Genomic DNA, 14,166 nt, shown 5'->3' with positions numbered 1-14,166 from the left:
TATTTAGCCAAAGTTTTTTTTTTCCACTACTCCCTGTACAACACGGAACACCATATGCCATTGTCCCTGTCAGGAAGCAAAGGTTTCCTTGGTCTGTGCCTGTGCCTATGTTTATGCCACAGAGGAGCTCTGGTCCAGTGCCATCTTTTATTGATAGGGCCAGCAAAGAAGAAATCTAATGAAATTATCAAAGCTTTGAATTAATTATGAACTTGAATAGGAGAGCTAAGCTCTCTGGAGCCAGGGATCTCATTACCTATGCACTCTCATTGCATCTTCTTCTGGAGCAGAAGGCATTTTCAGCTACAGCTCTTAGCCTGCCTTTGGACTTTATTCAAACTTGCTAAACTGACATCCTTTTCTTACTACGACGTGGCTGCTAATGTCCATGATGATTAATTTAATTCTGCTCTTGATCTACAGGAGATGTCAATAGGTTTTCTCTACCCTTCCTTTTGCCTTTTATTATTTTTTCTTTCTCTCTCCTTTTTCCCCCATCAGATTGGATGTTATACAAGTTTTTATCCTTTTTGGGTAATGTGAGAAGCTTTCAGGATTCAGGTGTAGCTTCATGGAATATAGTGATTGATTTAAAGTTAAGAACTGTATCACATCTACTATGTAATCCCTGGATGTTTAGGTAAGCGCAAAGTCAAATGTTTCTTTGAATTTTGAACACCAAGTGGAAGTTTTTCTTGCTTGTTTCTCCTTTAGCATTAATGGTACATCGTCTTAGCAGCATTGTTCACATTCTAATGTGTGTTGTATGGGAACAACAGATCTCACTTGGTGGGTGTAGCTCGTAAGACATATGCTCCCTGATGCAGAGTAGTTAATGTTTGCTTTACAATTCTGGTTTTTCTTTGCCCGGTAACATGAAAAAAAATTTTTTTAACAAATATATCAACCTCTGTTTTAGGTCAACTAACAAAACCAATAACAAGATTTCAGTTTACTATTGGTGATGATTCTTTGGTAGTGTCATATAGGTTCAAAACATCTCCTGGCAAGTCTTTTCTGCTTGCTTTTGAGACCCATTATTTATGAATTCCTAAGCTGCAGCTCATCTATCTTAGTAAAGTACAGGCCACTGGCAATTTTTGTAAGCAGTGACTAACTTTGCTTTATAGAGTCAATGTTTTAGGGTTTTGAATAGTGGGGGATGGGAGAATGATAATCTTTGCTTTTCTTTTTCCTATTTACTTTCAGTGAGTTTTTCCCCCTATTTATTTTCTTTATAGGCAGCTGCAATATTTAATTCAGCCTTTGGAAGTTTTTTGGTAAGTAAATATGGTTTAACTTGTCTATAATAACTTTTGTTGTGATGTTGTTTATATGAAAGATTTAGTGAAAATTGAGACTTTTTTTACTATTGGATTAAATATAAAAGTTTTTGAATCTTTTTATGTGCCGTTAACCATACCCTGAAGAAATTAGTTAATAAGTAAAGGAAATGTTCTCTTACATTATAATTTGGAGGCTTGGGTTTAATATTCCATTTAATGGATTCAAGAATCAATTAAAACACTGTGTATCTCCTTATAGAAGTTATGTCAATATATTGATCATTTAATGAGGTCTTTTAGATTATTATTATTTTGTATCATGGGACTAAGGATTTTGAAAAGGAAACATGACCCAGCTGGTCAGAAAGGGAATGCTAATTTACTTGTTGACATGTCATTTATTTTGTTCATTTCACTGTCAAAGAAGCTACTGTCATGGATACTTCTGAGAAATCTGTGTGAAAAAAATTTGAAATGAGGAAATAATTAATGAGTAATTTGGAGGAAAATGCAATATTTTTTTGACATGTGAACTATAAATGGTATAAAGGTTAGAAAATAGTTCAGTGTTCATAAGTAGAGCTAATAGAATTCTAAGGACGATTCTGTTGTAGCGTTTTCAATCGTTTTTTAAATAATGATATAACAAAGACTTGGTTTGTTTTATGAAAGAATGAGAAAGAAACTGAGTTTTCTGTTAATTACTTTTATTTATACCCTCCGTAAAACTTTGCCAAATTCATGAAAATAAATTAGAATATTGTGTTTTTAGGTCCATAGTTCATGAACAGATATGAAGTACAGTGATTTGCAAATAATTGAGAATAAAATCAGAAGGGTATAAAATAGTTCACGAGTCTAGGCAAAATATCAGTTACTTCTGTTTAAAATGCTCTTTATGTCACTACTGTATGCATCTGAATGTAGCTGGAGCTTTTAAACGTGTTGTTACATGATGTTAATTCTATGTAGTGCTACACAGCTTTGAAGGTCCCGATGTTCTAGAGCTTTAAATGATGTAGCTTCTGCAAAATTTATGCTTAGAGTAGACCTTATTTTTAAAGAAGTAGTAATGTTATTTCTGATGTCATATTATTGGGTTTTAGAAGAGAGTTAATAGTGTCTATTTAATGGAAATGAGCTCTTGAGCTACTTGTTCCAGACTCAGTAGTATTTTGTTAAATCGTTTTTTTCATCTAAGTATTATTTTTCATTATTTGTCACAACTGACAAAATAATATCTGTAAAATATGATCTTGCTGGAAGCCAGATTTTTTATATAGTTTGGAATCATATACATCCACTACCAAAGCATGACTTCTAAGCTGAATCTCTTACTCTTTAAACATCTACAGTAATTGAGAAAATAAGTTTGAGGCAATTGTCTAAGTAACTAAAATACTTAAATACACCGTCCCTTAGTTGGAGGACAAGCTCACTAAGTATAGTTTTGAGTTTTGCACTGATTGTGTGAACAGTGAACATATCGGAATACGTGTTCTCCCAGGCCTGATTATTTGATAAGGTCCAGGAAAGTAATACCTGTTCTAGGGACTCTTTAGGATCTTTATTCTACTCTTGCACTTCTAAGAAGTTGTGCATTCTCACTCGTTAGTCTTCTGCTCTTTTTCCTCTTTTTTTATTTTAATTCAACTAATCAAAAGTACTTAGTGATCTCCTACTACACAGAGATGGTTTTCTGATAGCCATGGAGGGTGCAAGATACATGATGTGGGTCCCACTGTGTTGTGGATATGACTCACAGAAAAATACAATGTAAAAGTTAACAGGTCAAACCAAAGATGTTACTAGATGATGTAGGACTGTGAAATGGCACAGGCCATAGGCACTCTGAATTGGAAAGTCAGACAGAAGCCATTTTGCTGAGTTGGTCCTTGAAGTATGGTAGGATTTAGCTAGTAGAGAAGAAAGGAGGAGAACTGGCATGAGTGATGGCAGAGAGGCAGAAGTGTCTTTTTCCATATTTCCTTCCCCCTCTGTTACCCGCTTTTTGAAAAATGTTTATTTTTTATTTTTGAGAGACAGAGATAGAGAGCGAGCAGGGGAGGGGCAGAGAGAAAGGGAGACACAATCCCAAGCAGGCTCCGCGCTGTCAGCGCAGAGCCCGATGCAGGGCTCCAGCTCACGAATCATGAGATCATGACGTGAGCCAAAACCAAGAGTCATTTGCTTAACCGACTGAGCCACCCAGGAGCCCCTGTTACCCCCTTTCTTTCTCAAAGTTAAAAGTTACCAGAAAGGGTTTGAGAATGCAAATTATGACTGGAGATATTTTGTTCCAGTGTTATAAGAAATAATAATTCTATTTCTCCCCCCCCCCCCCCCGTAGTTACAATTATGGATTACGAACTATGGATTATGAACAAATTGGATTATGAACTATGTATGAGTCTGGACTAAATCCATTAGAATTAGTTTCAGATTATTTAACAGAAAAAATAATAATTGTGGCATACAGGATAGAAGTTTATATTTCTACTATGTAAAATCTGGAAGGAGGCTGTCCAAGTGTTGCATGGTGGCTTCATGGTCTCATTGTGGATGGATATACCTATCTTTCTCCTCCATCCTCCACAGCCTGCACTTTCCTTCCTCAAGCTTACCTCATGGTCCAAGACAGCTGCTGGAGCTCCAGCCAAAAAAGATACCTGGTTAGTAAAGTCTTTATCCTGGGAAAGCACAGAGCTCTCCTAAAATCTAAGTTTGCTTTGTTTAATTTGCATTCCTAGAATTCCAACATCATACTTGCAGTCATATCTTATTGCAGAACTTACTCAAGCAATCCTACTTAGCCACTGGAGAGGTTGGGACATGTGGCAGGTTGCTAAGAGCTAAAAATTGGATTTCTGTTACTAAGAAAGAAGAGAATAAGTATTAAAAGGGAGCTAGCACTTTCTTCATGTGAGCAGTGTACAGCAATTGCCAAGAGGTCAGAAAAGATTAATCTCAGTTGAATGATATGAGAAGGCTTCAGGGAGAAGTTGGTGTTTGATTTGGGCTTAGGAAAAGGACTTATTTTAGAGGAAGGAAATTCTGAATTGTAACCTTCATGTTTTAGTTTGCTATTCTTTTTTTTTTTTCATTTTTCACTTAATTTACTTAAAAATTTTATCGAGTTTTTTTTTTTTTAATTCTTGTATAGTTAACATACTTATATATTATTTTCGGGCCTACACTATGCTGTTGTATTATTTTCAGGCTTACGATATAGTGATTCAACAATTCTGTACATCACCCGGTGCTCATTACAAGTACCCTCCTTAATCCCCATCACCTATTTAACCTATCTCCCCACCCACCACACCTCTGGTAACCATCAGTTTGTTCTTTATAATTAAGAATCTGTTTCTTGGTTTGTCTCTCTTTTTTTTTTCCCTTTGCTCGTTTGTTTTGTTTCTTCAATTCCAAATGTGAATGAAATAATACGGTATTTGTCTTTCTGTGACCGACTTATTTCACTTAGCATAATAATCTCTAGCTCCATCCATGTTGTTGCAGATGGTGGGATTTCATGCTTTTTAACGGCTGAATAATATTCCGTTGTAGATCGGTTGATCGATCGATCTATCACCTCTTCTTTATCCACTCATCTGTCAATGGATACTTGGGCTGCTTCCATAATTTGGCTATTATAAATGATGCTGCTATAAACATAGGGGTGCGTGTATCTCTTTGAATTAATGTTTTTTTATTCTTTAGGTAAATACCCAGTAGCGTGATTACTGGATTGTACAGTAGTTCTATTTTTAACCTTGTGAGGAAAGTCCATACTGTTCTCCACAGTGGCTGCACTAGGTTGCATTCCCACCAACAGTTTACAAACCTTCCTGTTTCTCCACATCCTCACCAACACTTGTTTCTTATTTTGTAATTCGTAAAGGATAGTACTTGTTACAGTGTTTTTGGAATTCTCTTTATAAATGAAAAATATTCACTTACTCTTAAAATTTAGGAGGAGGGGTAGTACTATGGTTTCTGGAATCAGAATGGCTTAAATCTTCATTTGACTGAATTACTAGCCTAATCACATAACCTTCCTTATATATAAAATGGAGTAGATAGTACCTAAACTATACAGTTGTGGTGAGCATTAAATGGGATAATTTATATAAAATATTTGTATGATCTAAGTTTTTTCCAAGCTCATCCATGAATTTTTTTTTTTTTGGCATGGCCATGGACATCCATAAAATGAAGAATTGGTTATCTCTGACTAATGATTGTTCTCTGATTATTCTCTAGTTACAAGTGACCATTTCTTTTGTAGTTACGTAAATAGAATCTAAAAAGGGCATTTACTTCAGATTCCATTAAAACTTTGAATGAAAGCCTTTTTTTTAGATGAATTTTTGAAGAAAGAACTCTGAGGGCATTTTTGTTGATTTTTAGACATCTGGGTATACCCCATAAAATACTGTACATATTTATAGCTAGTTTAATAATGTCCCAGGTCTAATTAAAACACAGTGTTTTTAAGAACTAATTGTTACAGAAAACTGTGTTTTGTTTTTTTCTAATGTAGCTAGGCTGGTAATAACCAATGATAGATGAATTCAATTTACATAAATTTCAGACCAAGAGCATATTTTAAAATCATGCCACAGAGGATTGCTTTAAGTTAAGAAGTTAATGTCATTATCTCCTCCTCTCATTTAAATTGTTCTGTTTACAATAATTGTGAGGTATAATAACTGTTTTAAGTTTTCTCAGTTGATGAGATTTTAATAAAATTTGATAGCCACCTCTCTGAATAACTAAATTATTGTAAAAAGAATATATATATATGTATATATATATTTTTTTCTGTATAACATCAGGCATTTCAAGTTCAACCATCTCATGTGCTGCTTCCTCATCAAAAGAAAGATTAAAAAATAGATATTGGCAACTTTTAAAACAATTGCAATTGAAAAATCCTCTCTTTAGTTTAAAAAGATTTAACTGTGTTGAAAAAAATCTGATCACATGATTTGTTAGAGTTTTGGCATTTTTGGTTTGGGGGCTAAATTGAATGGTTCCATGTCTTCAAGAATTATAGGTTAAAGTTTGACAGGAAAAGGTAGAGCTTTTGCCTTTCAGACTCCTCAGCCTATTTTATTATTTTTGGTAACTCTTGAGGGAGTTTGGTAATTCCTGAGGAAACCTTGGTGAGTGACAAAGCTGATCATGCCAAATTGAGTTTCTAATAACTGTGTTATATGACATCATAGCAATTCATAAATGTAAGGATTCTGAAACATTAGCAAAGAGTTATAAGCAAAATTAAATCATCTTTGTGAATGTATAACACCAAGTCTAAAAAATATCTGTAAGAGTTATTATTTACTCTCTAAATCTCTTCATTTAAAGTATAAAGAAATGGGTTGATTTTATGTAATTCTTTTAAAATAATTCTTTTAAAGTAATTCTGCTCATTACGGGAATGAGCAGAAGCTATTCTAAAACAAATAGGGGTTAAAAGGAACTCCTTGCCTTAAGCTGAATAACTAGCCAGAATATATTTTTCTTCCCTTACTCTATTGTTGTTCTGCCTTCCCTCTCAGCTTTGGCTGGTCTGCCATTACTACCCAGCTTTGTAGTAAGATTTGAATAGTTAAATGATACTCTTAAAGTTGCTTGAAGAAAGGAAATTCCAAACACAAATGACATGTTTTAATAACTCAGGATATGTGTTTACCACCTGTTTTATTCTTGCTTTCCTATACAAAAATGTAGTAAGCCACACTTAGCATGGTCAGAGAGGAAGCACATTTACTTTGTTATTCATTGATTGCTTTTTAAAAATCAGAGCAAGAATCTCAAATATTAATGAAGAGGGTTAAGGGTTGTAACCAGAGAAGACTCAACTGTTACATTAGCTTTCCTTTCGCCTAAATCTAGAATGTCAATTTCTAGTTTTGTTTATGTTTGTGGAATACTCATTTTGTGTAACACTGGAAACTACGCTGATTTTTTTTTTTCTTTGTTTGCTTAAAATCCTGACCAACCCAAATTACTCAGTTGTGATTTTGGTTTTCCCCCAAAAGTTCATGACTTTTTTATAAAACAGGCTTTTATTTTCATTGAGCTTACATTCCAGAGCAGACAATTAAACACTTTTCAGTACCACCTTATAGAATGTTATTTCAAGTTCGTTCCTTACTGCTAAGGACTTGATAAAACTAGAATTTAAAATAACCTATTTTGGGTTTTAAAATACCTTATGAACTCTGTTCAGACAATGGAAAGCAGGTTTCTCCCTTGATAAAATGGAGCCCATCGTTATGCTATATATTTCATTGAATCACCTTTTTGGGCAAATGAATGTTATAAAAGCTGAATTGCTAAGAACAGACTACTTATTCTTTAAAAAGATGCAGTTGGGTTATTTATTAGTATGGGACAAAATAGGAAGGTAGGATATAAAATTAACACACATATACTCAGAGTCCATTATTCAAGGCACTCTCCTAGACACTGAAGCAAATATGTGAAGAAAATAACAATAAAAGATTTTAAAAAGAGGGAAGACAAGAACTGCCTTCAAAGCAATGTCTTCCAAATTTCAGGCACTTTTTATGACCTTTGCCGTGTCAATATGTTATTTGTATTAAGTTAAAACCCACTTAAAGTTTTTTTTTTTTTTTTTGAGTTCTTTCTACATCTAAAGTGGGGCTTGAACCCACAACTCCAAGATTGAGAGTTGCACACCCCGCTGACTGAGCCAGACTGGGGTGTCTAAAACTCACTTTTAAAATTTAACTTTTTTAAAAAGTAAAACTTGGGGCACCTGGATGGCTCAGTTGGTTAAGCATTCCACTTTGGCTTGGATCATGATCTTATGGGCTTGTGGTTCGAGGGCTCGGGCTTTGTGCTGACAGCTCAGAGCCTGGAGCCTGCTTTGGATTCTGTGTCTCCCTCTCTCTCTCTGTCCCTCCCCCACTCTCGCTCTGTCTCTATCTCTCAAAAATAAATATTTTTTAAAAAGTGAAACTTGACATCAACACATAAAACAATTTTGTCATGAATAGAAGGTCACTGAAATTAAATCAAATGGAAAAAAAAAAAACTATTGTTAATTGGTAGCTAAACTGCTGCCTTCATAAGTCTCTGAGCTCATAGCCTGTCCTCTTTTTGATAATAAAGTAAAATTAGTACTGGTCCCAAACCCAAAACAGCCTCTTCCTGCAATCTAAAAGATTGAAAAGAGTTTTTGAAAAGAGAGAAGGTCTCGTCACTACTTCTTTGCTCATGTGTCCTTTATGTCATCTTGCTTTGACTTCCACTTTGCTCAGCACTGTTCTCTCTAAAGTCATCTCTTAGTCATTTCATCAGAGGTGAATTAGAACCATCTGGGGAGGTCAAAAGAAGAAAGGTACTAACCAGGGAGTCTAGCAACCCAAACATGTTATTGTTTCTTTGTCAGAGTTCTTTCCCATGTAACATTTGTCCAGAAGAGCGGTATGCATGTGAGCCAAACATGTTTGCAGAGGTAAATAAGTTATGATGCTGGCAAGGAGAACCCTGCTGTAGCTACATTTGGGTTTGTTTCTAAAGCAGACTAGTGTTTGAAGTGCTGTGATTAAAAATGGTCTTTGTTACTTAATAAAAATGTATAGAAACCTTACTCTGTTTAAGCTCTGTCTGTGTCATCTGACAGGACTTGTGTGGCAAGTAAATGCATTAGTCACAGTGACCATTTTTCTTGCAAATTTGTGACATAGATTTAATTATAGGAATGACCAGCAACTTACAAATCTAATTTTGGTGGAGGCTGAGGCAACTTTTTTTTTTATTTTAATAATGATGGATTTTTTTTTTAAAGCAATGATTTCATTACTATTTAAAGAAATCTACTGGTGTAGAACCAGCCAATTGACTGAAGTTATTTTATTACCCTTTAACAAATGCCATGTAGTTTCATTTCTATTTTTATTAATTTTTAAAATACCATTCTGGAAAATACTTGCTGTTATACCCAGTTAGATAAAAATAAATAAATGTAAATGGGGGGAGGGCAGGATATGGTCTCCTAAGAAACATGATCCTAGTGGTTAGGTTGGTTAAAATGACTACATTTCCTTAATGTGAATCCAGCCAACTACAGAACTGCTGAGTTTATGACCATTAGTAGGAGATACCCATAATTAGTAATGATAATGTGGGAGATCTCATTCCTCCACACCAGAAGCTTACTTGATTACTCTATTTATTAAGCTAATATTTGGGGGATCTGGGGATAATAATGTGGTGAGCCGAACGAGGTTTCTTCTATCTTTGTCTGTATTATAGATTCTCAAGGTGAGAATGTCAAATCCCATGGCAGGCAGGGGAGAGGGAAAATTAATAATTTTCTATTATTAATATACCTCATTGATTCAAGACCCCACTGCCATTCCAAAATAAATTGGGACATATGGAAAGAAGCAGGAGGGCATCTGAGGTTGCATGAACTATATCAACTTTTGGATTCTACCAACCAAAAATAATGTTTCGTTTGATTACTGATCTTTATGATGAAAGCAATGCTAGACACCTAAATTCCATTGAGGATTCAGGTTTTTGAGTAAACATTTAGTACTTCTCAAAAATAATTGTCTGTGTTATTGGAAATGGCAGATTGTAGTTTGAAATAAAAAAAAATGAGACATCAGCTCTTTTAGCTCTAATTCACTTCATGTCACTGTTTGACCTTATATCAGTTTTATTTAATGAAACATTTGTGGACTTCCTACTATGTGCTAGGCTCTGGGTGAGGTTCTAGAACTCCGAAAGGAGAGTAAAACTTGCTGGATTTAAATGGCATTTCTCACAGTATAGTTCCCCAAACCGATTCTTAGTTGCCAACTGATGATTTGGACCCACAAAGTTTGGTGACCACTTCTTATAACTACAGAACGTCGGGTAAGGTAGTAGACGATCATCTCCAGTTATCACAAAACAAACAAACAAAACCATTCCATTTTGATTACAGCTGTAAGGAAAACTGGATTTTAAGTTTGTGTGTCTGCCAACTTGATTGTTTTTAAAAGCAGTTTTGTCAGAGACCAGATTCAATTTGTAACTACATCAAAAACTGACTTACAAAAGTATCTTACTGTATGTATACCTTATTCTATTACATATAACATCGTGTTACATCATTGTGTTAAGAATTAACTTCATAAAAGCTACTACAGTGGTTATTATATGTTTATTATAGAACTTTTGAAAAATAGAGATAGAATCACCTAGATATAACTACTCTGAGCATTTTGGTGTATGTCCTATGTATTTTGTACATATAGTTAATAAAATTGGAATTGCATTATATAGACGATTTTATTTTCTACCTTTCCCCTTTAACAACATCTATACACATTTCCTCATATTCTTATTTCTACCTTGTTTACTTGATTTTGCTTTATATAATGAATAATAATAATATTCTTTTGGACAGGGTATGATATTTATTTAGTTGTTTCTCCATTGACAGTCATATGGGTTGTCTATATTCTTCTACTATTATTTAAAAAAAAAGCTTCCACAATATTTTTGTGCATAAATATTTGTGATTCTCCCTTTTAATTATCCATCTTAGGAGGAGTCCCTAAGAGAACAAAAACTGAGTAAAATGCTACAAACTTTTAAAGGATTCTTGATGTTGCTAAGTTGCCATCCAGAAATATTAAAAAAAAATTATCATCCGAATATGTAGACGTTCAGAAATACTCATTTTTCTTTATCATCACCAACTCTAATTATTACTTTTTAAAAGTTTTAGCAAACCCTTGTTTTACTTTAATTATAACTTTTTGAGAAGTTGATGTTTTATTATTATATTATTTATATATATATAAATATATATATATTATTTTATTATTATATTATTATTTATTTATTACTTATTATCTGTTTATTGGCCATTTGAGATCCTTCTGTTGTCAATTATTCATATACTTTACTTATGTTTCTTTTGGGATGCCTATTTTGGTTTCAAAACAGTCTTTTTATATTGAGGATATGAATACTCTATTTCACATATTGCAAATATTTTTTCTTGTTTGTCTTGAACCTTTTTTAAAAAAAATATTTATTTTGAGAGAGAGAGAGAGAGAGAGCACAAGCGGGGGAGGGGCAGAGAGAGAGGGAGAGAGAGAGAGAGAGAGAGAGAGAGAGAGAGAGAAATCCAAGCAGGCTCTGTGCTGTCAGGGCAGAGCCCGACACAGGGCTTGAGCTCACAAACTGAGATCATGACCTGAGCCAAAATCGAATTGGATGCTTAACCGACTGAGCCACTCAGGAGCCACTGTGTTCAACCTTTTAATTTATTTGTGTGGAGGGGTGAGAGGAGATGATTTTTAATTAACAGAAGTTTAAAATTTAAGTCAGATGTATTAAGATATAATTTTTATACAGAAAAATCGACCCATTTTAGATGTACAGTTATGAGTTTTGACAAAATGTAACAGTCATGTAACTACCGCCTCACTCAAGATAAAGAATATTGCCATCCCTCCCAAAAGTTCTTCTTGCCTCTTTGTAGTCAGTCGTCCCCTTACCCATCTTCAGCCTTTGGCAATCACTGGATTTCTTTCTTGGCCCTATACTTTGCCTTTTCCAGAAGGTCCTATGAATGGAATCACACCATGTGTAGGCTTTTGATTCTGGCTTCTTTCACTTCGTATTTGTTTTTGTGATTCACCTTTGCTGTTGTATTGTCTATCGGTAGCTCACTCCTTTTTATTGCTGAATAGTATTGCACTATCAGTTTAGCAGTTGATGAACTTCATATAGTTTCCTGTGTTTGGCAATTATGAATAAAGCTGCTATAAGCATTTGTGTGTAGGTTTTTGTGTAGATGTATATTTTCATTTCTTCTGGGGGAATACCTAGGTGTAGGATTGCTGAGTTACATGGTAAGTGTATGTTGGACATTGCAGAAAACCACCATACCATCATCCAGAGTGGTTGTACCATTCGTACCAGGAATGTCTGAGGAATTTAGCGCTGCACAGGGTACTAGCCAGCCCAGGGTATTAGCAGTATTTTTTATTTTAGCCATTCTAATAGGTGTACAGTAATTTGTTATCATAGCTTTCATTTGTATTTTCCTGATAGCTAATGATGTTGGACATCTTTTTATGTACTTATTTGCCATCTGTATATCTGTTCAAATCTCTTGCCCATTTCTTATGGAGTTGTTTTCTTATAATTACATTGTGAATTTGTAAATATATTCTGGACAGCAGTCATTTAGGGATATGTATTTGCAAGTGTTTTCTCCCAGTCTGTGGCTTGTCTTTCACTTTCTTAATAGTATCTTTCAAAAAGCAGGAGTTTTAAATTTTGATAAAACTCAATTCATCTATTTTTTTTCTTTTATGGTTCATGGTTTCTGTGTCCTTTCTAAGAAATCCTTATTCAAACCAAAGTCACGAAGATTTTTCCCCGATGTTTTCTTCTAGATGTTTTAGAGGTTTTGTTTTTGCATTGAGGTCTTTGCTCCAGTTTGAGTTCATGTGTGTATATGGTGCCACGTATAAATTGGGATTCATTACTTTACATATGTTTGTAGAAGTTTAAAGTTTTCAGGTCTGTCAAATGTATTCACCTTTCCCTTAATGGATTTTTTTTTCATAGCCTTTATACTTATTAAGCCCTTTTCTAATCACAATGTCAGGTAAAATTTCACATGTATTTTCTTCCAGTTTTATAGACACAGTGTATATCTGATATATGTTAAAAAGCAAAGCCTGTTATATGAGAGTTCAGTAAATATGAGTAAGTTTGAAAGCACTTCACCTGATTATGGTGTCATTAGCTAAAGAAGTCAATTTATGTTGTTACTGTCCTTACTGGTTTTCTTTTTTTTCCTCGTAAGCCCAGCTTTGTAGTGTTACTTTCATATCTACATAGTGACATGTATGCTTGTCCCTGAAAATAATTAGATCAGTATTCATGACTGTTAAAAGTTATTTCTCCATCTTAGGATATTACACATGACATTAATACAGTTACTTAAGATTATTTGTTTGAAGTGTAAATGGGTATGTACATAGAAGAGTGAAAATTATAGAAACCTCTTATTGTGAGAGAGCCAAAGCATAAGAGACTGTTAAAAACTGAGAACAAACTGAGGGTTGAGGGGGGGTGGGAGGGAGGGGAGGGTGGGTGATGGGTATTGAGGAGGGCACCTTTTGGGATGAGCACTGGGTGTTGTATGGAAACCAATTTGACAATAAACTTCATATATTGAAAAAAAAAAGAAACCTCTTATTGCTCTTTATCAATTAATCTGCAGATAGTCACAAAAATCGACAGTAAAATGTTTCTATTTGGAAGATTGCAGGTGAAATAGAGTTTTGAATAATAGGGGACTTTCCAAAAATAAGTTTGTAATTTAAAAAACCTGATCCATTTGACTTTAACTTTTATCATTGAATGGGCTCTACTGGTCAGGGGAGGACAATCTCAGGATGTGAACACAGTGTCTTGGAAATTAAAGTCAAAGCCTCACAGATCTCCATGAGATGAGCATTGATTCGGATTTTACACGTCCACTGACAGTTATACTATGAGTCTACAGTGAATATGTTTTCTTTCTCTTTTGACAGAACTACACTTAACTTCTTCTGGGTAGCTTTTTCTGTGATGTTTCTAATAAGTAATGTAATTAAGTTAAAAATTTCCACCATGTTTATAGTGCTGTTTGGTGTAGTGGCCAATATTTGTGGTTTAGTTTTCTTATCTTTCAGGCAAATGTCTTTTAAGTAGTTATTTTCTAAAATGTTCCTATTTTCATTTGAAAGCCTATGTTGTTACTCTTTTTATCCATTCATTTGGGAGAGATGATGTTTATTAACATTATTGTGCTTCTGGTAATTTCCAAAAGCCAAGA

The 14,166-nt window shown here is 34.3% G+C and overlaps 1 protein-coding gene across 2 annotated transcripts in view; it reads left to right on the top strand.

Annotated features, from left to right (window-relative positions):
- The window catches only part of SLC10A7 (solute carrier family 10 member 7), a 250,997-nt gene that overhangs the window by 74,296 nt on the left and 162,535 nt on the right, over positions 1 to 14,166 (top strand). Inside the window, exon 5 of one of the 2 annotated variants that reach the window (XM_060654028.3) lies at positions 1,242 to 1,280. The exons of the other annotated variant lie outside the window; for it this stretch is intronic. Coding sequence (XP_060510011.1) covers positions 1,242 to 1,280 — 39 coding nt within the window. The remainder of the gene's footprint in view (positions 1 to 1,241; positions 1,281 to 14,166) is intronic. 2 annotated transcript variants of the gene reach the window in all.

This window comes from Panthera onca, chromosome B1, assembly GCF_046562875.1.
Source record: "Panthera onca isolate mPanOnc1 chromosome B1, mPanOnc1 haplotype 2, whole genome shotgun sequence".
NCBI lineage: Eukaryota > Metazoa > Chordata > Mammalia > Carnivora > Felidae > Panthera > Panthera onca.
This window is presented reverse-complemented; position numbering and strand designations above follow the sequence as displayed.